This window comes from Lacerta agilis, chromosome 16, assembly GCF_009819535.1.
Source record: "Lacerta agilis isolate rLacAgi1 chromosome 16, rLacAgi1.pri, whole genome shotgun sequence".
Lineage (NCBI taxonomy): Eukaryota > Metazoa > Chordata > Lepidosauria > Squamata > Lacertidae > Lacerta > Lacerta agilis.
In genome coordinates this window covers 2,939,691-2,957,019 of record NC_046327.1, presented here as the reverse complement: position 1 = coordinate 2,957,019, position 17,329 = coordinate 2,939,691, and the positions used below count along the sequence as shown (strand labels likewise).

The following is a 17,329-nucleotide window of genomic DNA, read 5'->3' as shown; positions in this document are numbered from 1 at the left end:
GGTATTCCATGCAGGATTTTTTTCTTTATAATTCATTATTAGTATTCAAAATTACTTGTTCTTTAATTTTGCATGTCTTTCATAATCCGGTGTTCCAACCAGTTCAACCATGTCCTTGTTTTATTCTCGAGGAACCACCTGTGAAACGTTCAAGGTCTCTGTCCCCAAAGAGCTTTTTGAAAGAGTCGGAGGAATTAAGAAGGCTTAAAATAGCTGAAAGAAAGATTGAAAACTTAGAAAAGACACTGCAGCTAAAGGTGAAAATTATTATTATTATTATTATCATTATTATTATTATTATTAGAATTAGCTTTCAGTTGGCATAGACAGAGGCAAACAAAAAACACAATGTCATTTTATAAAACCCAGCATACATAGCAATGCATATTGGAAATTGAAATAAATGTGTTTTCCATGGGCTTAAAGTTTTATCATTTTCACAGTCCTGTGCACCAAAAAAATTGAAACAAAATGTTCAAGCAGCCACTTAAATAGAATTTTAATTAAGGATTGTGGGGCTGGATCCCTGCAAATCTATCTGTCCACCCTAGAGAGTTATATCCCCATGTCTGAAATGGCCAAAAGAAGAGCCACCTGGATCAGGCCATTGGTCCATCTATTCCAGCATCCTGTTCTCACAGTGGCCAACTAGATGCTTGTGGGAGACCATCAAGCAGGCTTTTGGTTTCTAGCAACTGGTATTCAGAAGCTTTGCTGCCTCCAACTGTGGAGGACAGAGCAAAGTCACTGAGGCTTGATGGACCTCTCCCTCCATGCATTTGTCTAATCTTTTACAGCCATCCAAGTTGGTGGCCATCCTTACTTCCTATGGGGGTTCCGTAGTTAAACTATGCACTGGGTATCAGCGCAGCTTCAGGTTTTGGCTACTCTCATAGACAAAAAACCATGGAGTCAAGTGCTAAGAATAAATTCTTTTTTGCAACGCACTGTTGATCTGTATTGGCTGTGTTACTAATAGGAAGGAACGTGACTTGTTAGTCCCAGGAATACTGTACTCTGCATAGGACAACTTGAGTTTTTCTGATGTCCCATAAAAGCTCTTTATCTCAAAGAGGCCACAGTACTTAGAGGATACAGCGTGTTGGGCATCCGCACCAACCGAGTGTCCGCAGCGGCAGGGACGTTGAAATAACAAACTTGCCCACAATATCTTTACTTGCTTTTTATTTTTGAATGTATGGAATACACCCCTCTCACCACCATTCCTCAACAGTTCACACTAAACCTCACACTGCACACCTATATGAAACATTTGGGTAACTTAAATACAGTTTTCACAATAATCAATTACCCAATCGCATCACTGCATTCAGTGCAGCAAGTAAACTCCGCCTCCAATTATTCAAATTATCAAAAGCTCACAGGTGTGCTATCATTCAGTTCAGGGCTACAAACACACACCTCTGAGTAGCACCATTGACCACATCAATTTTAAAGAAAAAATTAACACAGTGAGGTGGTAATTTGTGTTGCTTCTTGTCAACCAGTTTCTGTAGTAATTAAACTATTGTGTTTGGTCGCAACTATTTTGAATATTCGTAAGAACGTTTGTGCAATAAATCCATTTCTAAGAATCTGTATTCCCAATTATTGTTTTCAAAAACAAAACAAACAAAACGTATGCACTGGGTAAATAAGTACTTTCTTTTATGTGTTCTAAATCTTCCAACGTCCAGCTCCACTGGATGTCCACGAGTTCTGGTGTTTTGATTTGGGGGGGGGGGGACTTTATCCGTTTTCTCCATGTCATGCCAAGTTTATAATTGTATAAACTTCTGTCATCTCACCTCTTACTCGCCTTTTCTCTAAACCAAAAGTCCCAGACATTGCAACCTTTCTTTGTAGGGGAGTCTCTCCATCCCTTTGATCGTTTGGTTGCCCGTTTCTCAACCTTTTTCCAACTCTAAATGCGATGGGTGTTTCTGTTACCGTGTATGAACATTGTGTTGTCAGTTGATCGTAAATAATAAAATAAAACTTAGCTGTAGCAGACTGCCATTTTAAGCGCTTGCATTTTACTCAGTCATATCTTATCACGTCACCTTGGTATTATGCAGATCCAAGAAAACGATGAGCTGAGGCAAACCCATGAAAAGCGCAGAAAGAGGCTGCAGATGTTACAGACCAACTACAGAGCAGTAAAAAAGCAATTAAAACAATGGGAGGAAAGCTATAGCAAGTAAGTTACACAGCTCATTAAAAACCATTATATGTATTAAATCTGAGTGTAACTTTTTGCTGCTTAGGTGTTTTAGAAAAGAAGTAGATTAAAGCAGGGAAAAGATAATTTCCTGACACTGTTGGTCTTTATTGCACAGGCTCATATGAGTAAATGTTACTGTATAAACAAGTGGCATAAACTGGAATTCCATTTAAGTTTAGATCCCATTATAAGTTTCATGAATGAACAGAGCCACCAATTACTTCTGTTGTGAATGGTCACTGTCCTTTCCTTGTACCTGTGTTTTGTGGGCATTTAGTTCCATTGTTTATATATAGCTTTTTTCTCTATCCCTGAAGAAAGGAGGAAGAAGGCTGTGCACATGCTTGGGGAGAGGGCATGAGCAACGGCTCAGACGAGTAATGCCAAACCACCCCTTTGTTTTTGCTGCAATGAACTTAATACAGTATGACTACTTTCTCTAAGTTGTCAAATGGTTTGTTTTACCTCTCCTAAAATCCTTCTTAATTAATGAGTTTACAGTGGGGGATATTCAACCAACTTTACTCTGTGTAGATCCATTGGAAAGAATGAACGTGACTAAGCTAGGTCCAGTCATTTCAGTGGGTCTGTCGGAGTAACAGTTAGTTGAATATCACCCATTGTTTTAATTGCTTGTTTACATGTAGATTTCATTGTACACTCCAAATAATTCTGCCTAGTATGCAATAATCATAAACACCTGAAACATTTATTAATATAGGCAATTATACTCCACTTTTACTGTTAGGTTAAATGGTAAAACTTCTATGAGCAATGGGCAAGAAAAGCTTAGATTTTAAATTATGGGCAACTTAAGCAGGTCCGTAGCTTGGTGACCAGGAGTGCCTATTTCCAGCTAAGGCCCCTTTGGACGGATATTAAATAGCCAATGTTCTCCATGCTCTGATAACTTCCAGATTAGATTATTGCAGCATGCTGCACATAGGGCTACCATTAAAGACAACAGTTCTAAAACACAGCAGCCAGATAACTGGTTGGGGTTCCATTTCTAATTTGACCCCCCCCCCCGCCCCGGTTTTAAAACAGTTGCACTGATTGCCGGTTCGTTTCTGGCCCAATTCAAGGTGATCATGTTAGTAGATATTTGCAATAAATGACTTTGGACCCAAATATCTGAAAGTCAGCCTCCTTCCTTACAGACCCTCTTGAGTGTTATGGTCAGTAGAGGGGGGTTTTCTTGGTAGCTCCACAATTAATTTACACAGATTGCATTGTTAATTCAACACCATAATGTGTTGCTAATTAATCATTTATGCTTATAAATTATAGGGAAGAAGGTGATCAGTTCATAAACCTGGATTAAGCAATGGTAGTGAAAATAACAGTAAAACTAATTGAGATTCTGCTACTTCTTTGAATGGGTTTTTAGGAATAACTGAATCAAGGCCATGTATTGATTTCTTCAGGGCCCTTTGCTGGTTTTTCTGTTCCCCATAGATAGCTGTTGTGTGCCTGGGTTTATTAAAAGAAATGAAATGACCACCTTTTCTGCTTCCATTACTTCCCTCCCCCTGCCCTAACTAAATGGGAGCCTCCATGGGGGCTCTAGGTATGTTGAACTGGTACAAAAAAACACACACAACAATCTTTTATTTTCTGTTTTAAGATGTGGAGCACTCTGAGACACTTGGGTTCATTTACCAAATTAAATAAAATCAGTTTTTGTTGCGCAATTTAGCCCAGATTCACAACCACAGAGGAATGATGTTCAATGAACACAGCAAGTTAGCATGGATGTTCCTCTCCCTGGAAAAGCCTCAGTCTTCAGTAGGAGGAGGTTTGATATGTTGGTTCAATATGCCTCTTCCACTGGGATAATGAATAAATTTAATGTTATAAACTTGTCATCTGTGCACAGGGTCTGTAGTATCAGTGAGCAAGGAACTTTCTGGACAATTAAAAAACCCCTCAAATATTTATTTTAGGACCACAGTTATGCTAGCCCTGATCCAATATCAGGATACCCTTGGATCTATGGGTATAGGGCAGTATACAAATTAAATAAATAAATAAATAAAATTATTATTATCATGCCTGGTTTCACACATGCTGCAGGGAATAGCAATTATATTATCTTAAATCGGGAGGCATATGCTCCAAGCAGTACATTACTGGAAAGGCTTTGGATGGCTAAACTGTGAAAAGAAATTGTTTTTGAAATAACATGGTATAGGGACATAGGAAGTGGTCGTATACCAAAGCCAACCATTGGCCCTTGTAGCTCGATGCTGGCTTCTGTGGACAGCTCTGACTTTCCCTTTTCGGATAGATCCTTCCCAGCCCCGTCCAGAGATCTGGACTGAACCTGGAACCTTTTGAATGCTAAGCATGTGCCATGCCACTGAGCCACAGGTCTCCTCATTATTGTGGAGAGAGGGGGAGAGACTTTTAAGTGGTTGCGTTTCTTGAATATTTAAAGGGTTTCTTGATTCCTCGTGTATAAGGGGAGGCATAGCTTATAAAGAGGGTTTTCCAGTCTTAAAGAAATAAATCAAAATCAAATATAAGCTTCTGGCAAGGTAAAGAGTTGTGTCACTTTTCACAATCCTTCAGGTGTTCAAAGCAGATGCACAAACACATTCCACAAAGTAGTATTGACTGCTAGAAATAACATTTTCTGATAAAGAAAATGCTGCTATTTGAAAATGTGAGACCATTGCAACCAACACACTGTCCTATGGAATGGTGACTGTACGCAATTATTCTGAAGTAAATTAGTAATCAGGAATGGCTCTGGATGCACAGAAGGTGCCAAGAATCGTTCCATACACACTGGCTTTTGTTCAGTGGATGTGCTTTCCACACTCATGTCAGTATTTGGGGCAGCTCCATGCTTCCCATCCCCATTATTTACCTGAAGCTCAGTATTGTTTTGAATGGGAAATTCTTGCGAAGAGCTCCTTGTATGTAGCAGAGCACTCACAGAGCATTGGATCAAGCTGAATATTTCTATTTAAAATATAAAAGATGTTTTGTTGACTTGCAAGGTCACTTTGAGAGAAGTGTTTCTAAGACATAATTAGACCAGGACTTTGTCAAACTAGACACAAAAGGGAAGATTGCAAACCGTCACATCCCTACCTTACCTGAGACACAAGAAATCCATTCAGAGTTGCATCAACAAAGGAATCTCATGTTCCTTGAATTTGCCATGTGGCTTTTACAGGGACATCAAAGGGCAGCATGTGAGTAAAGCATTGTACTACCCTAGAACTCATTCTCAGAAGTCATTCTGCTTGGCATTATCGCATACAGTAAACTGTCCTCCTGGTGTAAATGAAAATGTAAGGCATTTCATGCACTTTTAAAACCTATGCATTGTTCATATATAATTTTAATGGAAAACATTTGTTCTATAAATTTATTATTTTTAGAAGGCCTTTTATTTTTCTAAAAATGAAATGATTTTAATTTACAATTTCTAATGGTTAGAAATAGGTATAATAATAGGAATAATAATCTCATAAAACTAAAAATAAATCAACAATACCTTAACAGATGGTATTAAAAATATTATCAAATATTAATGTATAAATATATGAATAATCTATTGGCTTATAATTTGATTCAATTGCATGGTTCTCATCCTATCACTGTTAATATGACCTCTATTTATGTCCTTTTTTCTGTTACATTTTTTGCACACTACTGCCTATCAAACATTTCCCATACCACTTTGTTATTTCATTTTGGTTTTGCACTTATGACTCACCATAGCCAGCAAGGCTGTTTATGCAAGGCATAAATTAGAGGCGTTTTCTCCTCTTGTCTGTTGATTATTTGTCTTTTTCTGTCCACACTGTGGGGGATCATGCTCAAACCTCCCCAAACACAGCACAATGGGAACGTAAATCGAACATGTAGTAAGGTCATAAGCAGCAATCTCTTGGGAGGAAAGTGGACAATGTCATATGTCAGTTCTTGCCACAAAGCCTTTCATGTAATGTTTGTGTTGTGGCATGCTTATGAATCACATCTCCAAATTCCTTCTGAAGAAAGACAGTAGAATCCCGAGCTTAGTTGTAGTGTCTTGTACAACAGCAACATTCTGTTCAAATGCAATTGATTTACTCTCTCCAAACAGAAAACTGGCACTAAGGAGATCAAGGCAATGTATGTGGATTTACATAATTTTATGTTAGTAACAACCCTGGGGCAAGGGTAGGTTTGTCTGAAAGGCAAGGGCATATCCCAGGCCACCCAGTGAGTCTCTTGGCCAAACAGAGCTGTGATCTGAGTTTACCAGAATTCTGTGCTTTGACTATCAGCCAGTTGGATTGTGAAGCACAATGACTTAAGAAAAGAGGTTTCATTTATGCCTGTGATGTCATGGATCTTTGTGCAGGAAGTTGTAGACTGCATCGCTATGGTGTTTTTGGGAGTACAGCGGCCTGACAGTGGGCTTTTGACCGGCACCACTAATGTCGAAGCACCATTTGCGGGAACCAGCGTCTCCATATGAGGGCTGTGTATGAAAACACCATTGTTTGTCAAGTTCTGATTGTCTGAAAAGAAACTGCCAAGATCACGAAGAAAAGCTTCCTCCTACTTGTCTTTGTGTGTTGATATACACTTGGCTACTTCCTTCAGATCAAGTGTTTGTGTTTCTTAAGGATCAGTTGACACTGCATGCTGGGAGAATTGGTGGCTCCTCACCTTTCTCTGAGACTGTGTCTGACATCTCTACCTTTCACTTTCTCCCTGCTGACTGTGCAAACGAAGGCAAACATTGCAGTTTGACACACACCATTTCTGAACTCTAGTGCCACATCAGCAGTTTATCCTTCTGAAATTAGTTAACGGAAATTTCAGTTTCTTTATGTGAAAATTTAGGGCTATGTTTCAGTAATGCCATTACATGCAGCAGTATCAAGTGTTGGGACATTACACTTTTCACGGACATTTAAAATCGTTTATTTTATAGATTTTGTTGTTGTCATTGTTTGTTTAAATACAGGCCTGGAAGCAGTAAAAATGGAAAGGAGCGTTCTCATCCCCTGCAGCTTTGTCAAGAAGATTCTGATGCTGTGTGGAACGAGCTGGCGTATTTCAAAAAGGAACACAAAAAGCTATTGATTGAAAAGTGAGCTTCTTCCTTTTCTTTTTAAAATACATATACATTGAGAAATGTGCTGCTAGTTTGCTAAATCTTCTTCTCATTGGGGTTTGAAGGCTACACGAAGGAATTCCTTTCAAATACCAAAATTAAATCATCTTCCTCTCCTAGAAACAGAGAGGAAAGCACCACCCTCCTCCCACCCCTCCTTTTAAATCAGTGACAACAAGTTTGCTAGCACTAACAGAAACTGTATTACATGATCTAGGGATTGTGTTAATTAATGTGGCTCTCATCTGTTGGAGGTGTCGCTCTTCATTAGCCTGTATTTTACACACTGCCGTGCTTCATTTTTGGAATGAGGTGGTGAGGGGATAACCTAGCCAGCCATCCTTGTTTGATCTCCTTGATACATACGCAATGCAGAATGCCTCAGCTCTCTTGGTTCCCTGCCCTGTCCTGCTAATCCCAGCTGAGCTCATTATGGTGTAGCCTTGCTGCTACTCTTGGAGCCAGAGCTGTCCAAGCTAATTACTGGTAGCAGCAGAGCTGCCTGTTAAGGGTCTGGAGTGGATCTGCTAACATGGTCCTTCGTAGTGACCTGCGAAAGGCATGAGGGAGTTGCTCTCTTTCTTGCCATGCACAGCCTGTCCTTTGGGTTTAGTACTGATCCCTTCACACAGCTCTTTTAGCTGTGGTAAGTGTAAAACTTGGAGAAGGAATTCTTACTTTAGAAAACATACAGTTTGCCTCTTTGATCTTATAATTCATAGACTATTACACTCACCCTGGTAAAGTAAGAGCATTTCCCTTTCATACTAGAAAAAAGGGAGTTGGTAGGGATTGCATAATTATTCTTTTAATTATGTTTTAAAATGTCTTTTGTCAAGTTGATTTTGTTGTTTAGCATTGAGTGTGCTTAAAACTCTGAACGTTCCCCCCCCCCCCTGTTCTTTTGAGACTTCAGCAAATTTGTCAGAAGTGTGCCTGCATTGATAGAACATCTAGAATATTATCTTGGCAGTAAAATGCTGAAGGACCTACCTTTAAAACTTCACTGTTGGAACTACAAAAATACTGCTATGTCCATAGCACAAGCTGTTTTTGGTTCTGTCTGTGTTGGCCACTTAAAAATATATATATGACACTATGATCACTTGGATAATGATTTCCTGACACATTTACTGGCATCGAAGGTTTTTGTATCATCACATAAAGATAGTAGCATATGGGATTCTTCCATAGAACTTCTGAAAGCTGGAGACCTTCTTTACAATTTCTTTACTGCATCTTGCAATGTTTTAGAATTCTGATTCTACTCTTGTTCCAAGCACTTGACCCCACACTGGTCAGTTGCATTTCAGCATTATTCTGACTTCTTAGGAAAAGGCTATGGGAAGAAACATAGGTAGCGCTTTTTCCAGAAAGATAGTCATGTTAGTTTGTTGCAGCAAATATAACAGGGGTTTGTATCTAACAATCAAACAATTGCCTGCTCAGAACAACTTCCATGAGTGCAACCAAACTTCCCCACCCTCTCCTCCCCTCCCTGATAGTTGAACACATTTATTATGGCATAAGCATTCACAGACGTCAGTCGACTTCATCAGATTCAGGAAGTGTTATCCTGTCTTAAGAGTTTTGCATGGTTGGGAGAAGGAGAAAGGTAAACCCTGAGATCACAAAAGAAACGAAGTGAAATAAAATGCAGAAAAGTACAGATGGTGCTAATTGCATTACCAACAGTGGCCATTTGCAAAAATAAAATAAAAAAATATTGATGACTCTGTTTTGGGAGGCCAATTAACGTAGTGTAGTGTTGTAAAAACCTGTTGTTCCAGTTCTATCCACATTTGAGCTTCCTTGTAACCTTGGTCTTCAAGGAAAAAGCAATATTAAATGGACTGGGGTTTGTTAAGGATAGAATACTGGAAGAAATAAATGAAGCTTAAAAGACTTATACAAAGCTCTGATTATGAACTGTGCTGTGATAGATTTGCAAAAAAGGAGCTGCTCATTTTTCAAATGCTTTATCTCCAAAGTCATCAAATCTACCTCTGATTTGTAGCAAATGCTATTCAGTGGCAAGGAAGATCATAAATTGGCTGGTCCTAATGGTCTTTTTCTTATGTTTCCTGTGAAGGCTTCAAGTGATAAAGCCATGTTCTTAGAACATCAGTATCACCAGCAGAAAAACTGGGTAAGATGTAAGACTGTACCTGTCTTCTCTGATGCACATATTACATCAGTGATGTTTTTAGTCAATGGCATTTGCTGATAAGGATCATTTTCTAAATTAAAGATCTTGAGAGGTGACAGGTGAATGTTTTCACCTTTGCTCTAAAAAGAGCCGTTTACTGGTCTACATTTGCAGTTAGTACAGATGCCCAATTCATTAATTGTAGCTCTGTGTCCAGGATGTCTCAGTACCAAGCATGGTTATCTTAAGTATTCTATAACTAAATGGTCAACTAATGTTCGTTAAAGGCTCCCCCCCCCCCAATTTTATATAGCTTGTCTTGTTAGTTCTTGTTACAGGTGGGTAGCCGTGCTGGTCTGCCATAGTCGAAACAAAATAGAAAATTCTTTCCAGTAGCACCTTAGAGACCAACTGAGTTTGTTCTTGGTATGAGCTTTCGTGTGCATGCACACGAAAGCTCATACCAAGAACAAACTCAGTTGGTCTCTAAGGTGCTACTGGAAAGAATTTTCTATTTTGTTAGTTCTTGTATGAATTGTAAAGAATTGATCAGAATTGTTTGTGATAAAGCCCCCTATCGCATGCATGCTGTGATGATTCACATTCCAGGGAAAGAAACTACTCTGCCGGACACACACTCAGCAGACCTTTAACACAACACATGGCAAAATAGTAATTAATTAAGATAGAGCATTTGTACCCCAGTCTTCATCTAAATCACCTCCCAAGGGGGCTTACACACAAGCAATTAAAACAAGGCAGTCTCTGTCTGCATGCTTACATTCTAAAAGGCATCACACACGTATACAGACACACACAGGCATGACAAGGAGGAAAGATAATAATAATAATAATAATAATTTTTTTATTTATATCCCGCCCATCTAGCTGGGTTTCCCCAGCCACTCTAGACGGATTACAACATATATAAAAACACAACAAAACATCAAACATTAATAAACAAACTATTCTATACAAGCCACAAACAAACCAATAAATTATATATATATGTATAATTTTATAAATTTATTACTTGTCTCTCACCACAAAGTCCCAGGGTAGATTACAACAAAAAAGCACACTCAGGCACTGGTTCTTTAAGTTAAATAGTACCTCTTAAAATGACCAAGTGGAATGGAAACAGTTTAGGAGGCACTGAGCTGATGGAAGGAGCTCTCCTTCTTTCATCTTATTGGTAGTGTTTGGCTGATGACCTGTTCAGATGCACGGACCTCTTTATTTGCTTCATACTGTTGTGAGCTGTTCTGGGAACAAAAGTTTAGCAGTGGGATATAAATATGATGATCATGTGCAGGACGACAGAAGATGATTTTTTTTAAAAAAGGCATTCTAATGGGGAAGTGGTCAGGAGTTCCACTGTGTGCCTCTGAAACATTTATTCTACCGGGGGGTAAAAGGATGAAATTGTCGTATTTATTCCTCTCTCCATTTTAGCAAAAGCAATTATTGTAGCAGCCTTTCTTTGAGTACTTCAAACTAAGGCTTCTTGTAGGTTAACTGTATATCACAGAGTGCACTATCTGCTTTAGATGGCGTAGCGGTTGAAACAGATCCATCAACACAGGTTCAATAAACATCAACCTCATCTCAAGAGACAAGGATCTTCCCGTGGCTCTGGATTTAAACAACCCGATTCCACCTTTTGCCTCCAGAGAAAACCTACTGGGTGTGCTATTTTGTAGATGCAAAGATGGTGGCAAAGATGTTTCCTTCAGTTGCTGACACTTATGCCACAGATACATATTTTAAAAAACACTACAGCAGTTAGCGTAGCCACTAGATCTTCTGAAAAAGAACTGTGAGCTGCAAAAGAAGAAGAAGAAGAAGAAGAAGAAGAAGAAGAAGAAGAAGAAGAAGAAGAAGAAGAAGAAGTGTCAATAGCTACTAGGAATTTGGTTACATTCGCAGTGTAGCCATGCACACATGATCATGGGTAAAGTATTTCATCTCCTTTCTCAGGTAGAAGGGATGGCAGTGTATTAATGTAACCTGCATCAAAAGCTTTGTCCTTGATCACTCACAAAAGAAAAGCCCTAAATTTGCTGATCCCACACATATGACTGCTTCCACACTTCTTTGGGATTATGCTTCTACATGGAACCTGATGCTCTTATTGGGCTAATTCACTGTACCTTCCTTGGCATCCAAACCCACGTCTTTTCTTCCCTCATTTGAGGCATAAGTGCAGGTGAACTAAAGTACATTTTATGCTGAATATCTTTACAGCCACTTAAAAAAAAGCACACCTATTCTAAGAACTGTACTTTAGATGTTCTTCTCGAGAGTTTTGTATGAATCCTCATGACTGCAGCAATTTTAAATGAACTGTACAGTGTACACCATCTTCAGACAAGTTGCACCACTCTCGTCGGCATCTGTAGTCTCCACCCCTCCTTTATTAACAAATTTAGCAAAGTAAGCAAAAAGAACAGAGAAAGAGGTATGCAATTGGGGGGGGGGACCCATTAGCTCACATTAAAAAATACAATAAGTATTGATACAGCCATCTTAATTTAAACATATAAATTGATATGTATCAAATAAATATCCAGATAGGTATCCGCTTTAAGTTGACATTTATACGAAATGTGTTCAAATGTAGCAAAGGCCGTGAGGTCCTCAGACCCTTTGCATGGCAATGTATAACTCTCTTAGCAACTATAAAAGGGTTCATGAAATACCCTTTGGTTGTCTTTCCATTAATCCCCATACCAGAATAATGTCGTTTTAAAGTACATGAACTTCTGCAAAGATCAAGGATTTCACCAGTACAACATTAATATGGACAACAACTTCAGACCAAAATGAATATATCACTGGACATTCTCACATCATATGCCACAATGAGGCATTATTATTATTATTATTATTATTATTATTATTAAACATTTATGTACTACTTGATTTTTTTTACAAGAAATATTAAAATTATCAACAAGAAGTGTTAAAAGCAAGTGATTTTAATTATCTTAAAAAAAATGTATCGGCAGACTACAGGTTTTTAGCCAGTGAATAAAGTCAAAGCTGTGATTGGCAAGTGATCTTTTTGGCCAATGCACAAACATTATGAATGACTAGAGCTGCCTTTTCTGCCTCTGTCTCATTGCTGCCCAGCTCAGACACTGTGCATTGGTTGATGGTGTGTCTGTGTTTGCAGCATGCGACCTGAGTGAGTTTATGGCTTTCAGCAGCAACAGGTGTGTCTGGCCCCTCAATTGTACACATCTAGCATGAACACAGCTGCAGCAGAATTATAGTTTATGATGCCCTTAAAAGTGTTGATGGTGTGTTTTATTTATAATTTTTATTTATTTATTAGATTTATACCCCTCACCTTCCTATAAAGGACCCCAGAGCTACTGAACAGGGCAATTTATTTGTCTGATACATAGCCTGTTTTGAATCTGGTTTCTCCCAGTATCCTGTTCCTGTACTTACTTTTCTGGAAGTAAGGCTGTAATCTCAGTCCTATTTACCTTGGAGTAAACCATATTGAGTTCAATACGGTTTACTTTGAGTAGGCATGTTTAGCCTTGTGATGTACATCGGTGGGACTTGCTTTGGACTAGATGTAGGATTGTGTTGCTAAAATCTCTCAACATCCTATTTTAAAAAAGCAGCTAGGCAGGTCTGGGGCAGATAGGGAAAAAAGGCTGCCTGGGCACAGAAACTTGTCACGGGCAAGGTCCCTGTGCCACAATTTATACACTACCTTTATTTATTATATATTTATTTCATAAAATTTATACACTGCTTGGTTGTAAAAACAAACAAACCAAGAACTCAAAAGTGCTTCACAAAAAGAATGAAATGAACAGCTGCCTAAAACATATCAAATAATTAGCAGCAGCGATAAACTAAAAACAGAATAAAACACACACCAACACTGCACATTTGAGTGTAAGGAAGGATGAGTTGGGACTTTTCATCGGAATGAGAAAAGGCCTGGGTGAACTACGGTAACTCTTGGTCTCTTGTCTCTTGTCTCTAATTGGGTCATTTTTCTTGCAGCTATTCTTCCAAGAGCCCATACCGGGGAAATAGCACAAGAATTTAACATTAAGTGGCCATATCAATGCCTTGTTTCCGTAATTAGAATTCTGTCAACATCCTTTCTGTGTTAGCTTGTTGTGGCCTTTCCTCCTCCTCCTCCTCCTCCTCCTCCTCCTCCTCCTCCTCCTCTTCTTACCTTCCAGGCATTTATAGAAGCCCATTTAGTTAAGCAGCGTTTTGAAGAAAGGCTGCTACAGATGAGACTGGAATTTTTATGGGGGGGGGATGTGATGTGGAAAGGGAGCGGCTATTTTATTGGATCTTCTGGCTGGTGATCAATATGAGAGATGTTTGGGAGCCAGAGAAGGAGAACCGCTGCTGCTCTGATTGATTTTGTAATTTTATTGTGCTTTTAGATTTGCCAAAGGTTCTCAAGGGCCTGGAAGGGATGTGTCTCCTATGAAAAAGTTTATGTACAAATGAGGCAATGATTATCTAAATAAGGTGTTTCACAGAGGTTAATAGAGATAGGCCTGTTACATTAAATTATTTTTAATAATGCTGACTGTTATTAAAAATTAAGGCGTTCTGAGCTTCAGCCACTTTCTCTCTATGCAGGTCCTTAAGTGGATTAATACCTACATGCTGCCCAATAACCTCTTTTCTCAAATTGAAATAATGAGGAGGAATGTAATACTCCTCGCATACAATTTGTGGTTGGGAGAACTTATTAATATGATTTATCACTGACTAACTCACTCAAAGGGAGTCAAGGTTGTGTTTTATGACAGAGAGAAGGCAGCGATAAAATGCAAACTCCCTTCCGTTTTGTTTTTCTGTTAGGACTGAGTCCAGGCTTCATTCAGAAGCTACCTTTGCAACGTGGGAGTTGCTTGAGTAGTATGGTCCCCTCCGACATTGCTCTGGCGATGCAACAGGTGGGCAGTTGGGATGGCAGGATTGCTTTCTATGCTGTCATCTTCCCAAGCCACACAGATAGGGTTGAAGGGACTCCCAAGAGCCAATTAACCCTAGGAATGGCAGATTAAAACGTGCTTATTTATTTACTTACAGCATATATAGGCTACTCTTTGTTCAGCTTTTTAAATCCCAGAGCGGGGAACTAAGTACCAAAGGTAAACAGTGGGGTGGAGGAACAGTAAGTAAAAACCACAAAACCCTATAAACCCTATGAATAAACAGCAAATTAGCAATTCTGTCATCATAAGGCAATGAGAACAATTAAAAGATCCAGTTTAACCAAATACCTAGATAAAACACAACATTTTGTTGCCAGTTTTGGACAAATCATACTTTGCAGTGGTACCTTGGTTCTCAAACTTAATCCGTTCCGAGAGTTGATTCGACTCCTGAAACCGTTCGAAAACCAAGGCGGAGCTTCTGATTGGCTGCAGGAGCTTCCTGCACTCAAGCAGAATCTGTGTTGGATTCTGGTGTTTGGCTTCTGAAAAATGTTTGCAAACCGGAACACTTACTTCCGGGTTTGCAGCGTTGTGGGGCCCGATTTGTTTGGCAACTAAGCCATTTGGGAATCAAGGTTCCACTGCACATTTGAAACAAATGGGACTTGCAACAAAATGTTGCTTTGTATCTCAACCACTAGCAGAAGTGCTCTTATTTAGGGTGCCATTTCCTCCCCGTGATACTAATCAGCTATAATAGGCTCAAGCATGCCAATTCACTCTCGCTCTTCTGTGTTTCACTTCCAGCTGACACTCGAGAAATCCTTAAAGGAATCAGGGAACAGAGTGTGGGGGGGGGCTGGAAGAAGGAGTGCACAAGCTCAAGGTTCACTCATGTAATGCCCAACCATAGTTTGCTGCTGCTGTGAACCGCGAACTGACCCAGTTCACAATTGTGAACATGTAAATGTTTCTCGGTCATTAATTGGAAAAAAATATATCCAGGAAAGACATTAAGAATTCAAACAGATGCACATCCAGGCACCATTTGTTTCTATGATATACCTTATTTGGGCATTTCAACCACCTGAAACTTGATGTGCTTGCAGTGGCTATTCATCTAACCCTGGTTGGAAGATCCAGAAAATGTTGAACAGCTGTCCTTGGCTAGCTGATAGTTATCAAACTGCAATCACTTTCAGATAGTCCAAATTGGCCAAGGAATTCAATAAATCATTCTCTGTAGCACGAACATGACTAAAATGTAAGTAATGCTTGTACTTCTCTCTCTTTTTTGCTTTACACTCTTTTGGCAGCCTTATCCCCCAATGTATGTAATGGTTTTTTGCTTTCTCACACAGGCTAGATCAAACACCTGCTCCAAGATTTGCTCTCGCCTCCCAAAGCTGTCAGTTGACACACAAATATACAGACCTTTTGAAAGAGCATATCTTGCCCTTATTGCAAGCAGATGTACCTGAATCTTAACATTGGAGGAGCAAAGGGAAAACTTTTGTCATACTAGTATTTGACTGCTTAAGAAGTCAGATCTGGTTCAAGCTTATTTCAGATCTTTACAACTTTAAAGACTGGCAGGGTAGGGATATTGGCGAAGTAGAATAAGAGAACATTGAGCCATGTTGTTTTCTTCAGCCTTAATTTATGACATCTGTATTGACAGCAGAATTAAAGGGCAGGTTTTTCAGCAGTTTTACAAGGATTCGTGAGGAAAAATTTGGTGTTAGGTTTCCTTTTTCTTAATAACAAAAAATAGCTTTATTTCCCTAGTAACCCTCCTATATTCACGTAACAGCATTCCTCACAGCAAGTGAAAGAGTATTTCTGGTTCATTGGGTCATGATGAAAAGCACTTTAGTATGACGATTGTTCTGGTTTATGCAACTAAGGGATAATCCTATGAGCCACTGGGCTGATACCATAGTATTTAAAGTAATGTGTTGTGGGGTCCTTGCTTTTCTGTCAAGGGGCATAAAGAAATTATGTTGCGCCACAGCACGTCATGTACCAACATGAATCATGCTATTTATTTGTGAAGAGGCAGCTATTGGCCATGCTCCTCAGTACTTCCAGCCCCTCGTGCTACCTGAAAAATAAATAAATAAAAGCTGGCCACCTGCCTTTCATGTTTTCTCAGTTACTGTCAGGTAGCACAAACAGATTATTGATAGGGCTGGGCAATCTATCACTATATCGTCCAAAACCAGTTAGAAGTTGTATCATGATATCAGTTTCATAATTTAGACCTGGCAATATATTACGAATCATGGTGTGTGTGTGCATGCTATGCAAAAATCACCAAGTGGGGAAAAGTGTGAAGCCAACCAATGCCTCTACTGAGCTCCATCCTTATTTCAGACAATATGATATATTGGTATATCGTGATGTTTAGCTGGTGATCTATCATGATGCTGAAAGCCAGATATCGCCCAGCCCTAGTTAATGAGTTCCTAGTGAACCAGTTGTTATTGGCTGTGCTATGGTGGCTATGTTATACAAAGGACTTATGTTGAAAGGGAGGAGGAACAGGGCCAGTGAGAAGCATTGAACAGGAATCTTCAGCTTTGTATGAGTAGACCAGCAGTGGCATAAATTCTGTCTAGGATTAACAGTAGTAACATCCATCTTTTAAAATGCAATTTTAATAAAATATTTTATCATGCTTTTATCCTGTGTTTGAGAAGCATTGAAAGAACAGGTAGCAGTTTACAAGATAAAGGATCAGTGTTATCAACAACATTTGTACATGGGAAGCAAATAAGGCTACCAAGCCCGTCCCCTCAAAAAGTCTAACTAAAACATTCTGCAGCAGGTGATTATGGGTAGTCTCCAGACTTGAATGCTGCAGTCTGTTTTATGTGGGGCTACCTTGG

At 39.2% G+C, this 17,329-nt stretch overlaps 1 protein-coding gene across 3 annotated transcripts in view; it reads left to right on the top strand.

Moving 5' to 3' along the window:
- CNTLN (centlein) overlaps positions 1-17,329 on the top strand; it is a 160,097-nt gene that overhangs the window by 64,038 nt on the left and 78,730 nt on the right. For all 3 annotated transcript variants that reach the window (XM_033173714.1, XM_033173715.1, XM_033173713.1), the window contains 3 exons: positions 132-257; positions 2,079-2,200; positions 7,188-7,328. In XM_033173714.1, coding sequence (XP_033029605.1) covers positions 132-257; positions 2,079-2,200; positions 7,188-7,328 — 389 coding nt within the window. The remainder of the gene's footprint in view (positions 1-131; positions 258-2,078; positions 2,201-7,187; positions 7,329-17,329) is intronic.